Below are 19,481 nucleotides of genomic sequence, written 5' to 3' on the forward strand. Positions count from 1 at the left end.
AAAAATGCCATTGGTAATTTGATAGGGATTGCATTGAATCTGTAGATTGCTTTGGGTAGTAGAGTCATTTTCACAATGTTGATTCTTCCAATCCAAGAACAGGGTATATCTCTCCATCTATTTGTATCATCTTTAATTTCTTTCATCAGTGTCGGAGGGAGACGCAATAGGGAAAATATATGGGAACATATGTATAACTGATTCACATTGTTGTAAAGCAGAAAGTAACACACCATTGTAAAGCAATTATACTCCAATAAAGATGTTAAAAAAAAAAAAAGACATAATGAGAAAGCAAGACAGAGGCCCAAGTAGTACATAAGCCTTCTTTATAGTTTTGGTTCACATGTAGTCTTGAAAATAGCCCTCTTAATGAAATAAATTGAGTGGGTATATTTTTCCTATAATCAGATAAAAAAAGCCAGAAAAAGTACATCAGAGCAATAATTCAAATGTCTTAATGTCATTGACCTTGTGTTATATATTTTGATAGTTGTCTCAGAATCTAGCATCATGCTATTTTCATAGTCCTGTTGCAAAAGATCTAGGTTGTTAGATGTCCAGTCATTTCCACCTTTTTATTCCAGTCCAGTCCTCACAGATCTGTGCAAACTTATCCTCCATAAAGAAAGAAGTCCAAGTAAATGATAGAATCACATGAGTCTTGGAAGTGTACACTGCTTAAAATAATTCTAGGTACTATGAAAATAAGAACTACTATGAAATAAGAACTAAATTCGAAAATAGACTTAATTATGCATTTAGTGACAATACCCTGATGCTTTAAAACTGATGTGGGGCTTCCCTGGTGGCGCAGTGGTTGCGCGTCTGCCTGCCGATGCAGGGGAACCAGGTTCACGCCCCGGTCTGGGAGGATCCCACATGCCGCGGAGTGGCTGGGCCCGTGAGCCATGGCCGCTGAGCCTGCGCGTCCGGACCCTGTGCTCCTCAACGGGAGAGGCCGCAGCAGAGGGAGGCCCGCATACCACAAAAACAACAACAACAAACAAACAAACAAAAAACTGATGTGAACATCAACTAAAAATATAACTTAATAGATTGGCTTTTTTTTTTTCTCATGTAATGAGCAATCCACATTTACTTTGTACTTGATGCTGTGATTCTGGACCACTAGCAATTTTTGGTTAACTCATACACAAGTTGCATTCTTTTAAAGCAACTGTGTATATGTCACTGGCAACCCAAATAACTAAATTGATTATAAAATTTTACACAGATTATAATTGGTTTTGAGAAAATTAAAAAGGTCCTGGTAAAAAGCAGAATGTGCTCAACTTCAGACTGTAGCCCTTGGACAGGAGGGATATTCTTTAGTTTATCTTTTTTCTCTTGTCTTTAATACATCAATTCTCTATAGGGTTACAAACTTTCTAAACCTGCATTGTTGGTGAGAAGCAGCAATGGGTTCAGTAAAAACTCAACCCTGATAATAAAACACCTGTAAACACAGTGACAAAAATGTGGCTTAACAGTATCATCTTCTGCTATTTTGCTTATATTTTTTATACCTGGAGCTAGAGAACAAAACTCAGAAGCAAGCCTAGAAATGGACATTCAATGAAAATGGATGATTAATAGCTTTTATTTCCAAAAGCTTCATCCATATTATCCAGGAGGAAAAAATATCTTTTGAAACCAATAAGCCAATAACCCAGGATTCTGAACCTTGTCTGCACTACGGATATTTCTATCAGTTTTGTAAAGCCTAGAGGCCCTTCTCAGCATAATGCTTTTTAGTTCATAAAATGAAATAAAGAGAAGTACAAAGTAATTACCAAAATATTTTAAAATGTGTGATACAATAATACGTGTGCTCATCTATTAACACATTAAATAACAGAGGTGGTGGCAGGACTACTATAATTTCTTATAGTGAAAACGGTAAATGGTATTTTCAGCTATGTACAACAAGTTTAACGTGGTATGAAAATATCTGTGATTTCTATTAGTGACAAAGTCATTGGTATTGCTAATGCGATGATTCATTGTTGCCTACATTTGTAATGGATAGAAATTCTAAGTTTCAGGGAGCCATTAGTAAAAATAAACATACGATTTTTGTTTTCTCATCAAGAAACACAGACACCCTGAATTCTATCCATCCCCGAAGATCCTGTATCCTTGGTCAAAAACTCTGCATTAAACACTTAACGGGGGTGGGACTGAGAACATCCTTTATATTAATCTCTAGGAAAGTGCTCATGTTTTGTTTTACTGAAAACTATTAACAGTGGTAGAATCCAGGAATAATTCTAATGGGAAAGGAAAAGACATTATTAAGTGACTGCTGAGTGGATATGAGGCAACATCTATAAATGAAATAGTCATTTTATGGATATTCAACAAGTTGTGAGTCTGCCTGAGTGTACCAAAAAAATATAATTTTATTTTGAACATACCACCACAAATATCCTCGGATTTCTTGGAGCTAAGAGGTGCGGTTTCAATTCTTCAGTGTTTTGTAGTTAGATAATAGTGCTGAGTATTTATAGGCTCCCTTATTATAACTATAGTTCTGTCCATTTTTCTTGTCAGAATAGTTTATTTTCTGTCCCTGCTCCTGTTTTCCTTGAATTTTAGTATTGAATTTACTGACTTTGCTCTGACTCTATTTCTTTTTATAGAACCATATTCCTCAAGTTCAATTTATTTTTAAGTTGGATACTTTATGTGTCCATTCCCTTTAGAGCTCTAAAAAGAATGTGTATTATTGACCAGATAAAGCTGTTAAGGTAACTATTATAAAATACATTTTTAGGTCCTTGGCCACCTTAATGGCTCTTTGAGTTTTAAGATATGCTCAAAGTCCAGTGCACTAGTATCTGGGAGGAGCGGTCTGTTGCTATTATTTCTTCCTCAGCACCTGCTTGATCTGGAAGAGCTGCAATCTGGCACTCTCTTTACCACCCACCACAATTATTTAAGGACTAATAGTGATTTCAGGATCCAAATTAAAAAGTCTTTTCTTAGGTATCCATTTCCTTGACCAGTTCCTGTTTTGGAAACAACATTTTCTTTGCCCTCTCTAAGTCTTGATTATCAATTTCTCTCTAATTACTCTTTTATTTTTTGTCCCTTTGCAGATAGAATTTCTTTATCTTAAATTCTGTCTTTAGTAATCTTATATTCTTTATTCTTTTTAATATCTCCATTGGCACTAACATTCAATCTTACCACTTCACCATTCTCATCTGATTCTTGAATCTGAGTCTTTGTTACCTATGCTTCCCTGAGTTATCACCCGCATTTTAATAGCTAGCTGTCCTAGATTATCAGGATGTGCCAGTTGTACCTATAATTCAATATGCCCATGCAGGAAATAAATCTGTTGGGCCCTTCTCCTTCAGGTGAAGAAGAATGCTTTGAAGATGAAACTCAAAACATGTACGAGGCTCTTTGTGTTACATGCTGCTGGAAGCTATCGCTTCCAAGTCTGCTTATGTAGCTGACAACTGCAGCCAGGGGCATGCTGGGATTGGTGTCCCGCTCAACTCAGCTCCTTGGGTGCCAGTAAAATTTTACTGCTACTATTTGAAACCCTTGGGATTTCAGGAAATCCTGGAAAACTGTGCACATTTGGTAAAAGATCAGAAAAAATCTATGTTCTTTTCTTTCTCCTATTTGAGAAAAGCATTATTTATCTCTGCTGTTTAGTGACTCTGACAAAAGCAGAAACCACAGTGATTTGTGCTTGTAATTTCTCCATTATGAAAAAAACGATTTCAGCCTCACTTTGAAATTCAGACCCAAAATTTCACCTAAGTACCCCAAAATGCCATGGCAACACATGTAAAGAATAATGACTAGCCCACAAATTACATTTTAACCATGTTTCAACTTTCAAGTCCTAGGCTGACTTCTTTTCTAGAAGTTTCCTTATAGAGAGATTTTTGGTATTCTATAGTGTAATATTTTATTTGAGCTCTACCTTTATTTTTTGTCAAGGGTGAGGATCGGGTGATAGTTGAAAAGATTGATATTTACAGTCTGAGAAAAATACAACATTTCTCAATCATACACTACTGTTCTAAATGTTATGAAGATGAAATCAAGTTATACTGTTCCCAAACTCTCCTGATCTCTGCATACTTTATCTTACTTGGTTTCTGAGAGAGGGTATATTAAAATGAGTTTTAGCCTGGAGAATAAATGCAAAACTAAATTTTAATCCCTGGACATATGCAGGTTAGTGCATAATGGGAATGTTACATAATTTGAAAAACAAGAAGGTCTTACTGAATGTTTCAGTAATTATTTGTAATCAAATACAAAATACAGTTAATAAGAATCTGATTCAATTTGTTAGATGTATTTAGTACGTCCTAGGGGGTCTATTTGAGCATTCTGCAGATATTTTTTGTGTCTTTCCTTTTAGATTATCACTTTAATGTACAGCAGATGAACTTTCAAAGTGTGATATGTCTGAACAAAACTGTTGGGCAACATTTGGAAAAATATACCCAGAGGCAACTGATTGAAGATGGAATTTCCATGTCAGACACAGAAAATTCAATTCGGTTTTGTCATTGAGTCAATTTTTTGTGTTTATTGTTGCAAAGACTTCATCCTGCAGTAATGTTGGAACCACTTCTTTCTTTGATGGCTACTGATATTCTTGCACAGTATTCTGGGTTTTTTGTACTTATTGTCATGTCTTTAAAAAGAATGTGAGAAATTAAGTTAAAATAATTATCTATACTCAAGTATTTATAGTTATGGTTATTTCCACTTATATCTCTATATATTTATGGGTAGATTTTTAAATATTGTGTATATTGGATTAACATTATACAATTAATCCTGAATATAAAACTTTCATCAACCCATAGTCGATTTCTTTCTTTTTTTTATGTTCACAAAATGTGACAGCCTGAGGTAAGCTGTCCTTCTCCTGTCCTATTGGAGTTCTGGATTAATTCCTATCCTATGTATTCAAGGAAAGTAATCTTACATTGATATTAGGCAATGCATTCAAAGACAAAAATTGTTGCAAATCACCAGTTCAAAATTCTAAAACAGAGCAGCTATTTTTATCTGGAATAAAACTAGAATGAGCATTAATGATTATTTTTGTTTTTCTGATTTCTTATTACACTTGCAAAAGTTAAAGTCTATTTTGGTGTTTTAAAAATCCCTTGTAGATGCATAAAAAGATAGTTTATGAGATGGATTATTACTATATAAATATGCTTGCCATCAACTGGTCTTGACCCCATATTGTCAAAGCCTAAAAGGTAAGTGATCATTCCAAAAACCTCATCATATGATTATCATACAGCAATCAGAGCTCATCCACTTAATATTAAGATTCTTAAGGACAAAGGGTCTGTTTATCCTTGAGCATATTGTCCTTCTTGTAAAATTTTCATCTCCATAGCCTGCCCTCTGTTTGGTACCTACTATATGTGCTTCTGGCCTCAGTTCAAATGTTACTTCCTTAAACTCCCCAAAACAGAACAGGCACCCCTGTCATGGCTCTCTCTTCTTTTCATTCATGGTACTTATCATGTTTTGTAATTAGACATGATGTAATTCCTGTTTTTCTCTCCCACTAATCTCTATACTCCATGAGAATAGGAACTGAATTTAACTGCCATTGTTGCCCCAGCTCTAAGGGGTGGCTAGTGTTGGATCCAATTTGGTGAATGAATTAATTCATTAATACATGTTCTGAAAATTCTGTACATAGTTAAGAAAAACTCAATAAATATTTGTGGCTAGTTTATTTATTGAACACATAATTATATACATTCAGTATGTTTTAATACTGGACTTAACACAATTTTCTCATTAAATTTATGTCTTAATTCTAATCTTTACTTCCTCATAAATACCTTTTATTTTTAAAACTCTTTATTTTAATCAGAATCTCTTATATTTTGCTTTTGGATCTATGTCATAGCTGGATATAGCAGAGTAGAAATTTAGTGTTAGGATAAAACTATAATCTCTGACCATCTATATTAGATAAGAAAATACTGGAATTATTTTTCCACTGTTAGTTCCTGTTCGTCATTCACTAAAGTACTTGATCAAATAACAGTGACAGCTTACAATAATTGTAAACATGAAAACATAAAGAAATGAACTTAGGTGTTTGTGGTTCAGAAGTATGTTATGATGTCATATTTTTCGAAAACTAAAGCAACTCCTATCTCCTATAATGGTTTTGGTTGAATTAACAATATTTGTTTATTAAAAATTATGTTAATGCGGCTGGATTTCCTAAATTTATGTACTTGTAAAACATGGTATGCAAGGCATTAAAGCTGACTTCTACATATTTTGTTCTCAATACACACAGTCAGTTACTAAAGATAGGCAGTTGTTTAAAAATTTAAAATTTCACAAAATTATAACAAAAGAAAAAGGGGACTAAACTAGATTTAACTTTTTAGATAACTCAAAATCCTTGTGTCTACTTATTTATTTATGCAATTATTTGCTTTTTTACAAAATGTATTGACCTAGGTATTTTACTAAATGGTTGATATATAGGTTTCTCATTCCACTTCATCATCATTGTCCTTTCAAGCTGTTTATGAAAATGGCTATCTGAACACTTGAACTTATATCATTTCAAAGTGACAAAGGAGTATAAATTAGAACTTAAATTAGAAGAGTATGTGTAATGTAATAGATATTATGGAAACATCTAAACGATTTTCACGTATCAATCAAAAGTAACTTCAATTACAATAAAAAATAATCAAACTTAAATCCCCTGTAATAAAAAATGAAGAATAAAACTAAAAAATAACTGAGATTTCTGAGTCAATGATAAGTTGTATGAACCGTATATGGAAATCTAAATTGGAATTATATAAATCAGATGTATTATTGCCTTTACTCACCTGTAAATATTAATTAGGAAATAATTAGTGTGAAAATTACAGGCAGATCCTTTGCCAAGTATTAAAACATTTGTTGTTAACATCTGAAATAATTATATTGTTACTGAAAATGTTTAATAGGTGATTGATATGTGTAATAATTCTTACCACATAGGCATTGTGTTATAATAGATAGGGTTAAATATAAATTTATTCCTTACAAAGTAAAAGTACTTAATAGCTATATTAATTAAAGACATACATTATAAAGAAGTCACATAATTAAAAAAATAATATTAAAGTAGCATCTCAGCATAAACATCTTACTTTTAATGGTTTAACTGAAAATGAATAAATATACTTAGGTTTTTAAAATGTAGAACATCATTAATATTAAAAATATTTCATTTAATTATACTGATAAAGGTAGTAATAATAAATTGATTAAAATTGAAGGTATGGTAAATATGAGAAAAATGCAGAGAAAAGGTTAAGATCTGAGAAAAACAAATCTTTTGATGATAAGTAGACAGATATCAAGATTAGTCTGTCTACACCCTGAAGAAAGCAACCTCCAAAATTACCACTTTTATATTTTCAAGGCTCATTAGCAGTAGTAGTTGGTTAGATCATAGCATTCATATGTCTGTTGATTATTTGAAATGAGTGAGAATTAAATAAGTGATCTCAGATAAACTATCAAGATGTCCGCATGTAGAAATGGCCTAAAATGAGAAACAGATCCCTGTCTACCTCTCTTATTTCAAATCCATTTGCATAACCCCATTGCAAAATATACTAAAACTTAATTAACCCATCAGTACAAATAAGAAAGAAGTGGTACAAGTGAGGCAAATATAAGTGCAGCAGCCCCCAATTATACTGACAGCTTGAATGTGAACACAAGGATAACGACACTTTGGTATGAGTGTCCTCTAACCCCCAAGCAGTTAGTCTCCATCATTCTCCTTTCCCTCTCTCACAAGAAATATCTGCTGAAACAAATGGTTTCTCTCCCATTATTGCAGGTGTAAGTTGACCTAGTGACCCCTGTGGGAGAGCATACAAAGCCTGAAGAAAGTTCATCAATCTTACTTCAGAGTGGAAGTACGCAAATTGGTTATAATCTATGTAATGTCAACTCCTAAGATCCTAAACTCAATCAGCTGGGAGCTAGCATTACCTGTAACCTGCAGGTGCTTCTATATGCCATGTAGTGAGTGAATGTTCTACGTTCTCAATGCATATCACTAAATCATCACTGTGGCAAGATGCACTTTCTTACTGTGGGTTTTCTAAACATTCTAAAAAGCCACAGAAAAAAAGCAAAACCATAGCCTCAGAAACCTAGACAATGGGAAGAATCAGAATCCTGAATTTATTACATACTCTTATAAATCAATGCAGTAGAAACAAATACCCCAAGAGGAACATATTTTAGATTGTACCTTAGGTGACCTGTTCTGATATCTGTCAGGGCACAGAGATGAACAGAGGAAACAGTAGAATGTCAGAGCATACGATAGGTTAAGGGAGGCACCTCACTATCACATGCATGTTCAGAGAGCAGTCTGGATTTACATATAAATATTTTACAGATATAAAACCAAGTCAGAGAAAAACAAAGAATTTCATTAAATGCAATAGCAAGGACGCTAGATGTGAACTAATGGCCATTAAGTTCAAAGTCTATTTCAATACATCCTTCCTAACCTATCAGGTTTCTTTCTTTTCAAGGGTATTTTCGGATGTGGTGACCTCAGTAAAATCTCTGATGGAGGGATGACTAGGCTTTAGTCATTGGTTTCAATTTCTAGCTCACATCAAGGTCTTCTTCCATTTTCAATAGGTAGGAAACCAACTGGCTGTCTAGTTGCTCCTTGGTCAGTACAGGGGGCAAAGGCTGACTAGGCAGCCATATGCAGGTCCCACGAACCAAAAGAAAAAAGATGCAAGAGCTGGGCCTGCGTGGGCCAAGGACCAGTTGAAACTGAATTGAAGTTAACTTAGTGGGCGGTCAGTTAAATGCTTTATAGGAAGGTTGCTAGGTTTGTTGACTGGGTGGCTATTGGTCATCCAGTTGTATGATCAACCTGCTTACTCATACTGTCCTTTCCTTCCATTCATCCAGGCCTGAAGCTTCCTTTATTAACTCATGCTCCATGTCCTTCTCCAATTATTTTTAAGCTTAGAAATATTTTCCCCCATCCAAGGTATTTCTTTGATATTCACAATTTCATTATTTTAATGAAGTTTTTCAGGACTAGGGTAATGAGAATCTCCAGATCATCATTTTGTTTATATACATAACCCAAATAAATTCTTCAATCATTTTCCTTGTTTTATTTTATAAATTACCATTGTCAAGGAGGAAGAAAGAGAGGGAAAGTGAGAAATAAAAGTGTTACTCTGGCTAAAGAGAGAGAGTGAGTGAGTGAGTGAGTGTGTGTGTGTGTGTGTGTGTGTGTGTGTGTGTGTGTGTGTGTGTAAGAGACAAAGTGGAGGTGGAGGGTGCTTTCAAGTTTATCTTGTTCAGCTCTATCCAAAGAGATAACATTCTTGGTTTAGAGGAAAATACACTGAACTGGGAATCACAAGACCTGATTCTAGATTCCTTCCAGTCCTGGTTCTGTCACTAACTGTGAGAACCCGGCAAACCACATAGCCTATGTGTCTCAGTTTCTATGTCTGAATTCTTATCTGCATTTGCCTTTTGAATTTGCATAATGTTACAATGCTCTAATAGCATTATATACATCAAAGTAGTAGCACTATGAAGTTTCTATAAGTGCCCAACAATTATTAAGCTACGTGACTATTGTTCTTGTTAGCATGAATTTGTGCCCAATTCCGGTCTCCTCTCACTGACTATAATCCTGTTACTACCTCTCCCTAGGTATTTTAATTGTTTTGGAGAAGGTGGGGTGCTTTGTGCTTCTTTGTAAACATTCAGGCAAATTATTATCCTATAATTTGATCCATCATCTCAAGACCCTACTGTCTTAGGCTTTCAAGAAGACAAATAAATAGCATGTAAAACTCTTACTGATGTGTTGGCCAGTTCAACATGAACCCTCATTAATCTCTACCTTTTATTTGTGACGAAGGTTATCTGGTTAGAATGCTCTGAATTTCCTGTTTGAAACAGAGTAACCACTCTGGGAGAAAATTAGGTCATATGCACAACTCAAAAGCCAAAATGTGATTCATGGGAGAGATGTACTTGGGTCTCTGAGGAAATGTTGACCTCCTTTGAGACCACAAGGCAACCACTCCTATGCCTATCATGCTCTAAGTGAGACACATCCTGGAGAATAGATGCACATTAATAACATTAACAACAAGAAGTATGAAACGTGCCATTTCAATACATTATGAAATCTGGAAGCAAATTATTGTTGATTTTGGCCCAGATTCCATAATAAATGGAGGCTATGCAAATAAAGGTTTATATATATATGAATACTTACTGTATTGACAATTTCTTCCCATGAATTCTCCTGGGCACTCACAGGAATAGTTAGCAACAAGGTCTGTGCATATTCCACCATTTTTGCAAGGCTCAGCTTCACATTCATTAATATCTGAGGAAAATAGAGAGAAGAGAGGAAGAGAATTATTGGTGAAAAAATGATCAGTTATTAGAAGGTTTTAGGCGTTTCAAATAAAACAAAGTCTAAATAATGCTGTGTGTGTGTATGTCTCTAGTCAATAATATAAATGGTGCCTACAATCGATAATTTATTAACAATCCAATTAAATCCAGTTCAAATGGAATTGAGAATCCAAATCCAACAGAACTAAACCACTCTCCTATCCTGAAAATAAATATGAATAGTTTGGGGAAATATTCAGCGTATCCTTAGAATTAAATCAAACAAATTAACCCTGATAGAGAAATGAATTGGTATCACAAGCTCTAGAAACCTCCTCAGCAGCAACCAGTGCCAATTAACACTGTCTCATTTCATCTTAATTCATTAAAATTCCAACTGACAGAGATGTTTTAGTTTCTAAATAGTTCGCCTTTGATGAATGCGACTAGAAGTAAATTGGAGTTAATAGCTAAATCTTGTTATATGCAAAGTATAATAAATGTAAATGATCACTTCCTAATCTCATTCAAGGGTTTCTAAAGTTAGGAGGGCTAAAGGGACTTACCTTTTATATATCATTATTATACCTGATGCAAAATCATATGAAATATAAAACATTCAGCAAATTATACTAATTTCCATGCTAATTTTGGACAACAGGACAACAAATGGGATTTTGAATGAAAAAGAATGAAGACGAATTCAGTCAAATATCAATCACTGATATTTACACATCATTTCGTCTAAGCTCAGCACCAAGCTAGGTTCTGTGGGATCTAGTAAAGTAATTGGAGGACATGCACTGCTCCCCATCACTTTCCCTTCCTATCATCTATCTCAATTGAAATCCTCCTCTGCTCTTATTCCCACAACTCCTTCTTACATATCTAAATGGTGTTACTTAGGGACTGTCTGTTTATGTGCCTTTCACCCTTTCACCTAGTCAATCTGAGAAGTTTACAAATGCAGCACCTGTCCTGCACTGTTCTTTGTACCTCCACAGATGCCACACTCTATCTGGAAAACCATTAGTGCCCAATAAATATTTCTTGATAAAATTTATAACACAATAGTGGTGCAAACAATCTGCAAAAAATTATTTCAGATGTGTAATGTGCCTTTGGATACACTACAACGTATCAAAAGTTATTCTGAAGTCGTGGGTTTTCATAGTGCTTAAAACAATATGATCATTAAACTACCCCCTCAATATCAAACAAGGACAAAATACTAGGAAACCTCTATTTTGCCCTTTCCTTTAACTTCTTTCTTATAAACAGCATCTCCTCCTGGAAGCAGATTTGGTCATGCTTTCATTCTAAGTTTATGGCAAAGTTTGGTCTAAATTTCTTTAGGCAGGTGACCACTTTCTCTGAAAAAACCATCCCTTTTGGTTTCTGGTCAAGTGCTACAGTTTGAGAGTAGAGACAATTCATGACTGTGTTCAGACAGAATCTGAATAATTTGAGCATTTTATAATATCAAACAATAGGATAAAATCAGAATCTGATCATCTCTAAAAAACAGCTGTGTACTATAAAATATAATAGACTCACAAATATTTGACACTAAAACTCTTAAGCAAGAAGGAAGGAAGGAAGGAAGGAAGGAGGGAAAGGAGGGAAAGGAGGGAAAGGAGGGAAGGAAGAGTATGTCACTTATTCATTTTCTCATCTGATGAAATATTTAGCTTTTTTTGTCTTAACAAAAATTCACTTTTTATTTATATTGGACTAACATGCAAAATATTTTCATTAAACTTTGAAAATAGCACAAAAGTCACTGTGCTATTTATTTACTTACCAGATGAATGTCAGGAAATGGCAATGACTGGCTACTTTGGAACATGCTTAATATGTCTTTCCCTGTATCGTATCTACTACAATTTGTTTTAGGTGAGATATGTCAGAGTCTGACAAGAAGTTAAATCTTCATGTCTTAAATAATGCACTGCCTTATTTTGTAAAGTTAGACATAAAAGGCTACTGTTTTATATACTTATAGGGAAGAAACTGAGAATTAATGTCTGAAAAAGAGCACATAAGGGAAATAGAATTTGATCTTGGGTTTGAAGGAAAGTTTTAATTAGGATTAATAAAAACAGGATGAAGAGGGTATTGTATTTCCAAGCAGGGATCCAGAATGAGTCACAACTTCGAAGAGAAGAGTTCATGGTATGACAGTGTGTTCAAGTACACAAATAGCACAGTTTGTCTGGAGGACAGAGTGGGAAGGGGGTGCTGGGAACCAAATCTGAGGATGTAGATAAGGACCAGATTACCATGAACTCTTAGTGCCAGCTGAGGGAACTGGCCATTCTCTTTTGGCACTGAAGGCTTGGAGCCAGATGGGAGGGTATCCTCTATATCCTTGTACCCTAGAAAGATTTAGAAAAGCCATATATGGGATGGACTTAAATAAATGAAAGAAGGCTGGACAGAGACCCACCCAGGATTTGATGCTAAGAGGTACAACGTACGTTTTAATTCTCAGGTAAGAGAATTACCTTACCTGAACATTTCTCCTTTTAATATTGACCTATATCATGAGTAAAATCAAACCCAGCTCTTGCTGCTTTGAAATGTTAATAGAAGGAAGTTTTCAAAGTTGATGATGTGAGAACAATCAAGAGTTATTATATGTACCATTAAGGATATGCAGTTACCGTTGTTCTTTGCTTCCTCATTTCTTCTAAGTTTTTACACAATAAGTAGTACTTAGCACATGAGAATGTGAATTTAATTGAGACTAATCGATCTTTGAACTTCTATCTATTTGTTCATCAGACCAGGTCTACAATCATCTACAATGGAAGTTAAAATTAAGAACATTTGTTTCTAAAAATACAGTTACACCTTTACCCAGAGGTTAACATGAGGTGGAATTGCATTTGCTGAAATGAAAATGCTTTCTAGCCATACTTAGTTTGTGATTAGAAAAAAAAAAAAATGATCCTCTACTGTTTGTACATTTTTTTTAAACCAAAAAACTACCTTGATCTAAATTCATAAATAAAAACATTATATTAAATGAGTTACATACTTTAATATAGTACCAAATAAGTAAAACATTTCTGCCTATGTACACATCTAGTAACACGTAGGCTCAGATAACAGATGCAAATTACACAGAAGCCTTTATATATCAGTATAATGCAAGAGTTCTTTCAGCGGTGAAGGCTGTTTGCACTGTGATTAACACTGCAATCAATCTAAACGGAAACAGACCTCAATTGGAATAAATCATGTTTAATTAAAGACTAGATATAAATACTCACAGAATATAATGAAATGAAAGTTAAACTTCTTTGTAATAAATCACATACATATTTCTTTGTCACAGATCATGAAGTTATTATTTCCAGAAAAAAGTCCTCATCTATTCCAAATATACTGGGATATATAATAAATTATTTTATAACTAAGAAAAATTTGACATAGCAGTTCCATACAAAATAGGAATTTCCATATTTGGTCATTTTTATAGTTCATTTATAATAATAATAGCTATTATTTTTTGAGGTTTTTAGTTCTATGACTGCTTCCTGAGAATTGTTTTTAAAAAATAACATCATTCAAAGCTCGATTTTATAATTAAGACACCCAGCTGAGTCCTGATTCCTTACTCTGAAAACATAAATCTTTGCTGTCCACCCTCTAGCTGACTGAAGTACAGTGGTAGGAGCTGAGCATGATTTCCGGATACAAACTCGTGATGTGTGTGTGTGTGTGTGTGTTTGTGTGTGTGTGTGTGTGTATGTGAAGGAATTAAAAAGCAAAGCAAAGCAAAGCAAAGGAGGGAAGGAAGGAGAGGAAGAGATGAGAGAATAGATAGTTGGTCACAACAGCATGCGTATCTTTGAAACAAAAGGTACTCTAAAAGGATGTCCAGACACTTTCTCTGTTGTAAATACTTACATAGATTCATTCATATTATATGCATAATTTAGTCTCTTTATCTTTACCATTATTTTGCCCTTAGCCCACCTTATACAGATTTGGGAAGGTGTGCTGTAGTCTTCCCTCTTAGGCTTGGCTTTTTGCTAACAGAAATAATGTCAACCCATGCACCCTCTGGAGATGTCACTGTGAGACGCCTCCTCTAGTAATTGAAAAACACATATATTCATTCAGATCATTCTGAGTACTCCTGAACTTATACACATGTGCATCATGAGAAGTGCTCAGTTACTCCTAGTCTTTTTTTCTGGATCTTTGTCAGACCCAACACTGTGTAAATTACAGCCCCAAAGCCCATGAAACTGACTTTGGAGTAGTAGGCTGTCAAAGAGTTTTTGAAAATCAAAATTATATTTGCTAGTTCCTTTATCAGTGCCTTCAAAAAACAGTGGCTTCTCTGGGCGTGATTTCTTGCCACAGAAATGATGTTGCTTCTTTTCAGATCATTATATTTAAGTATTCAGAAATCCCATTCTTCATTATAGACTCCACTAGCTGGTCAGAGAGGAAATGGAGATTTGTGAAGTCTAATTGCTAGGGCATCCTGCGGAAACTTTCAAAATTAATCGATTAACTAGATAACTAATTAATTAATTAGTTTTCAAACTGGCTCTCATTTGTAATCTGCAGAACAGGAATGATTTCACATTGCACTCTTGGGCCATCAGTGTCCCAATTCACCCTTGAGTCTCTCTAGAACTCCTGAGGTGGATGCCATCTGGCCCCAGTAGTTCAACTACATTTACTTTGCCAACTTGGCCTAGAATATTTTGAATATTGACCACCATTTAGACTAGGACATCCAATCCTTTTTAGGACAGAAATCCATGTAACCTCCTCTTGAGTGGAGGAAAAAAGACAACTTAATTCACTCGTGAAACTACCTCCTTTTGATCCCCAAGTATATCCAGGTCCCATGAGCATCAAGAAAGGAACAACTGATTCTCAGGCTGAGCACCCCTGTTTTGATATATTAAAAGGACACCATAACTAAGCCCTTTTTTTTCTTTGCAAAGATATAATTCCTTGGCTTCCTTATTCCCTTCCCTTGGGCTGTCTTTCCTCCTGCAATATTGTTATTGACCGTTAAATAGCCCGCAAGTGCTTATTTTCAAGAGTCTGCTATTTTTGACCCTTTGTAACCCATCTTCCCTGGGCTCCCCATTAGCTATTAAATATTCTCCAGACTTCCTATGAGTGATTGCCTTTTAAAATTTAACCTTTTATATTTTTTCTTACCTAAAGTCTATGGTTTTTCAATTTCTCTTTTAAGGCTGAATAAATTATGATGAATTTCTAGGAATTCTGTCCTTCTACTCAGGTATTGAATTTAATTATGTCATAATCAGAACTATCTACAGGATTTCCCAATCATTTTGGGGGCAAGTCAGTATATTTTTAATCTTGTGTGCTTGAACTCTGTTTTGATCTGGCCTTTTGCTATATTGCTACTAATTTATTTTAAAGTAGCAAATTAAAATGAGCATTCTTCGTTGAGAACATACCACAGGCAAACCTTTTATAATAATTTACTGATAACCTTCATTTACCAAGAACAATAGTACCAAAAAATATCCAAGAGGTATTTAACCATCACCGCTTACTAACAAAGATAATACTCTATGCTAATCTGTATCCTGGCATCCTCACATTTATTTTGAGATCTCAATTTTAATGCAAGAAACTTTGTTATTGGTATCCAGGTAGAGCCCAGTTCTCTAGGATGTCTCCATTTAAAATTATTTCAGTAAGGCTTTAGTTGCCTTAATTAGATATTTGGCCAGCAAGATAAGACAGCTATTCCAAGATACTTATAAAGCCAAAACCAGGGAAGATAGAAGAAGGGTTCTGGGAGGGATAGTCAAGAGGGTGATATAACTCAAATATCTGAGGCCTTGAAGAAATTCATAAATAAAAGCTACAGGAAAAAACACAGTAGAAGCCAAAATGAACCAATGCCTCTGGTAAAATTTTTACCAAAGAGCAAACGATTGCAAAGAACATTACCTTAGGGGTATGCAGCATAGTAACTTGACCTGCAATAAATATTCATTGATTGGTAAGAAAACTGAGAATATCAGAGACCTGGGGAATCACCACCTGTACTGTGACTGTGAGTTCCTTGATTTGGGCAGATGTACCAGCCTACTTCTAAAGGAGTTCTATTAAGGAGAATCGATTTAGAACAATACTTCTTTTAAAAGTTAGAACTTTTAAAACATACCAATGCAAAGCCTCCACACCAGAGATTCTAATTTAAATGGACTTGGGTGGAATGAAGGCATAAATATTGTTTTATAGGAGTCCAGGTAGCCAGAGTTGACAAACACTGCATAGAACCTCTGTGTATGAAGTCCATCTATCCAGCCACCCATCCTTAGTTCTCTGCTAGGTTCTAAGAATGCGAAAATTAATATATCATGGACCCTTACTTTTCTCAAGGCTCTTATAGTACAGCAGATAGACGAGGAAATAATCAGTTACAGTACAAAGTGACAAGTGCTCTAATGAATGAACGCACAGTTTCTCAGAGACTTCAAATAGCAATAACTAAATTAGTCTAGCAGGTTAGAGAATGTTGAATTTTAGAGGTGTCTATCTGACTGCAGAAAATGCTTCTGAGTTATGTCAAGTTATAACTAATTACTCTGTAAAGTTATTTTTCTAAATTAATATGCATCTCATTATTCTACATATCCGAGAGTGATTCTTCATTGCCCCATAGTTCTGTGCTCCAAGTATAAAACTCATAAATTTCCTTTTATTATGTATGATATACTTTATATATTTTTGCATATTCATAATGCTTTATCCAAAATCAATCACTCTATTCTGTCAAATGCATGTTAAATTAGTTTGCCTGCAGTTCTCTCTAGTTTTAATGGTCAATACTAAAGATCAACTATTTTGGATTTTTTCTATAGTGAGTTATCAGAAATTGATAACTGGCTAAAATGAGAAGGGATTCACATGGGAAGCATAGCTATGATTCACATGGTTGCTTTCACACACCCATTCACTCACTCATTCATTCATTAAAACTTTGATGAGCACCTTCCATGAAATCAGGCTCTAAAATACTGATTATATGTTTGGATACATCAGTGAACAGGGATAGTTGCAACTGTTCTAAGAGGTCTCACCTTCTATAATTGGAACATAAAAGGACACAATGTTTTCAGAGAGAACTGAATACTTTTAAATGTCTGGATATGCACAGGGACTATGTGGAACTACTAGGGATGGTGGTTACTAGGTAGTCTGGGACCACATTTTTATGGCCTTACAAATCAAATTAAGGAGTTTGAACTTTAGTCCTTGGACACTGAGAAGTTAATAGAGAACAAGAAGTGTGGAAAGGGGGCATGGGATTGAATAGATCTGTGGTTTAGAAAGCTCATTCACTCTAGAATTTCATTACTGGTAACATTTGGAAAAATAATTCAAAGAGTTGGAAGGGCAATTTATGTTGAGTCTGTATCACTCAGACCATACATACAACATGATGACTACAGCATGTATCTTTAAACATTTGGCTTGGTTTGAAATGCGTACAGACTTCCTAATATTTAGGGTTGCCAGATTCAGCAAATAGAAATACAAGATGCCCATGCAATATTTGGCTCATACTTTATATAAAAAAAAAATTTATCTGCGATTCAAATTTACCTGGCCATCCTGTATTTTATTTGGGAATCCTACTTGAATAGTCAACTAGAATATGATTTCTCCATATTTTCTTTCTTTCCTTTTATATAAGCACTTTAATTTCAGCATATGGTCATGCTTTCCATTTTGTATATTCAGCAGACCCCAAGGAAAACTACCTACAGTAGAAACTCTTTATTGACAAATGAGTCCTCCTCAGGCTTTTGCTCAAACTAAACTTCGTTGCTTGCAAAGCAGTTCATAATCTTTAGAGTTTACCTGTATGTAAGCTTCAATGTATTATTTATATAGTTATACTTGTATATATATCAATACTTCAGCTATGTAAGAGCCAAAGTAATCCATTTCTAAATAGACAAGCAGTTATGGATTTTAGGAATAAAATTATAAAAGATGCCCATTAAGCCAAAATCACCTAAGATTTTGAGAAAAATTACTAAGAGGAATAGAAGAACTGGGGGAAAATTTGCACTCTTATCAGCAAATTAATTCATAATGGTTTGGAATATATAGTATGCATGAAACTTACACGTATTTCACTTCATATGCAAGTTGTAAGTAGAAGGACTTAACACCAGTATATCATTTTGAGATGTATTTTTTATCAAGAGAGGCTTTTAAGGGAATAAATTAAAACTTACAATTCACCAGGTTGAATCATTTTTCTCTTCAATGACAGTAATTTTTTCAAAAAAACCACATAGACAGTAACTTATACTAAAAATGATGAGCCACTAAAAGCATACAAGCAATGCCACATTTAAATAACAGGCAATGACACACAGTTACATTTCATATATACAGAAAAATAATTTCACTTAGTTCAGAATTAATTTCTTAAAAATAACTCTATAACATATTAAGTATGGACAAACAGCTCATCAGGATGACAACTGATTGACAACAATTAGCACATCCACCCACTTGTACTATGAGCCAAACCTTGTTTTAAACATTTTGTATATATCATCACACCCTCTGAGCTACTATTATCATAACTGTTTTCCAGATGAGTGAATTGAGACATTGAAAATATAAATAATATGTCAGAGTCACACAGGTGCTGAAACTGAGATTAAAACCCAGATAATTTGTCTCAGGAATCTATACTTTTCACCAGTTAACTTTACCACCCCTAGAAAATATGAATTCTCCTTCACCTTTACTTCATACTTGCCTTCAAGGTACCACTCTATGTGCTGAGGAGGACAGAGAAGCCAGAACACACAGCCCTTGATCTCAAAATGTTTAAAATGTTCTAGTAATATTAGTATTACTGCTCTAGGCCAAAGACTCCAGTCCTAAAATCTTAGTTTGGAACACTTTTTCCCCCTAATTCCTTTATTCCTTTTAGTAAATTTTCTCAAACTCTTAAGTAGTTTGGGCTTAATGGGCATCTGTTC

General features: G+C 34.5%; 1 protein-coding gene across 3 annotated transcripts in view; it reads right to left on the bottom strand.

Moving 5' to 3' along the window:
• Window positions 1-19,481, bottom strand: part of EDIL3 (EGF like repeats and discoidin domains 3) — a 439,520-nt gene that overhangs the window by 179,760 nt on the left and 240,279 nt on the right. For all 3 annotated transcript variants that reach the window (XM_007130595.4, XM_007130594.4, XM_055086648.1), the window contains one exon: window positions 10,325-10,438. In XM_007130595.4, coding sequence (XP_007130657.1) covers window positions 10,325-10,438 — 114 coding nt within the window. The remainder of the gene's footprint in view (window positions 1-10,324; window positions 10,439-19,481) is intronic.

This window comes from Physeter macrocephalus, chromosome 8 (assembly GCF_002837175.3).
Source record: "Physeter macrocephalus isolate SW-GA chromosome 8, ASM283717v5, whole genome shotgun sequence".
Taxonomy (NCBI): Eukaryota; Metazoa; Chordata; class Mammalia; order Artiodactyla; family Physeteridae; genus Physeter; species Physeter macrocephalus.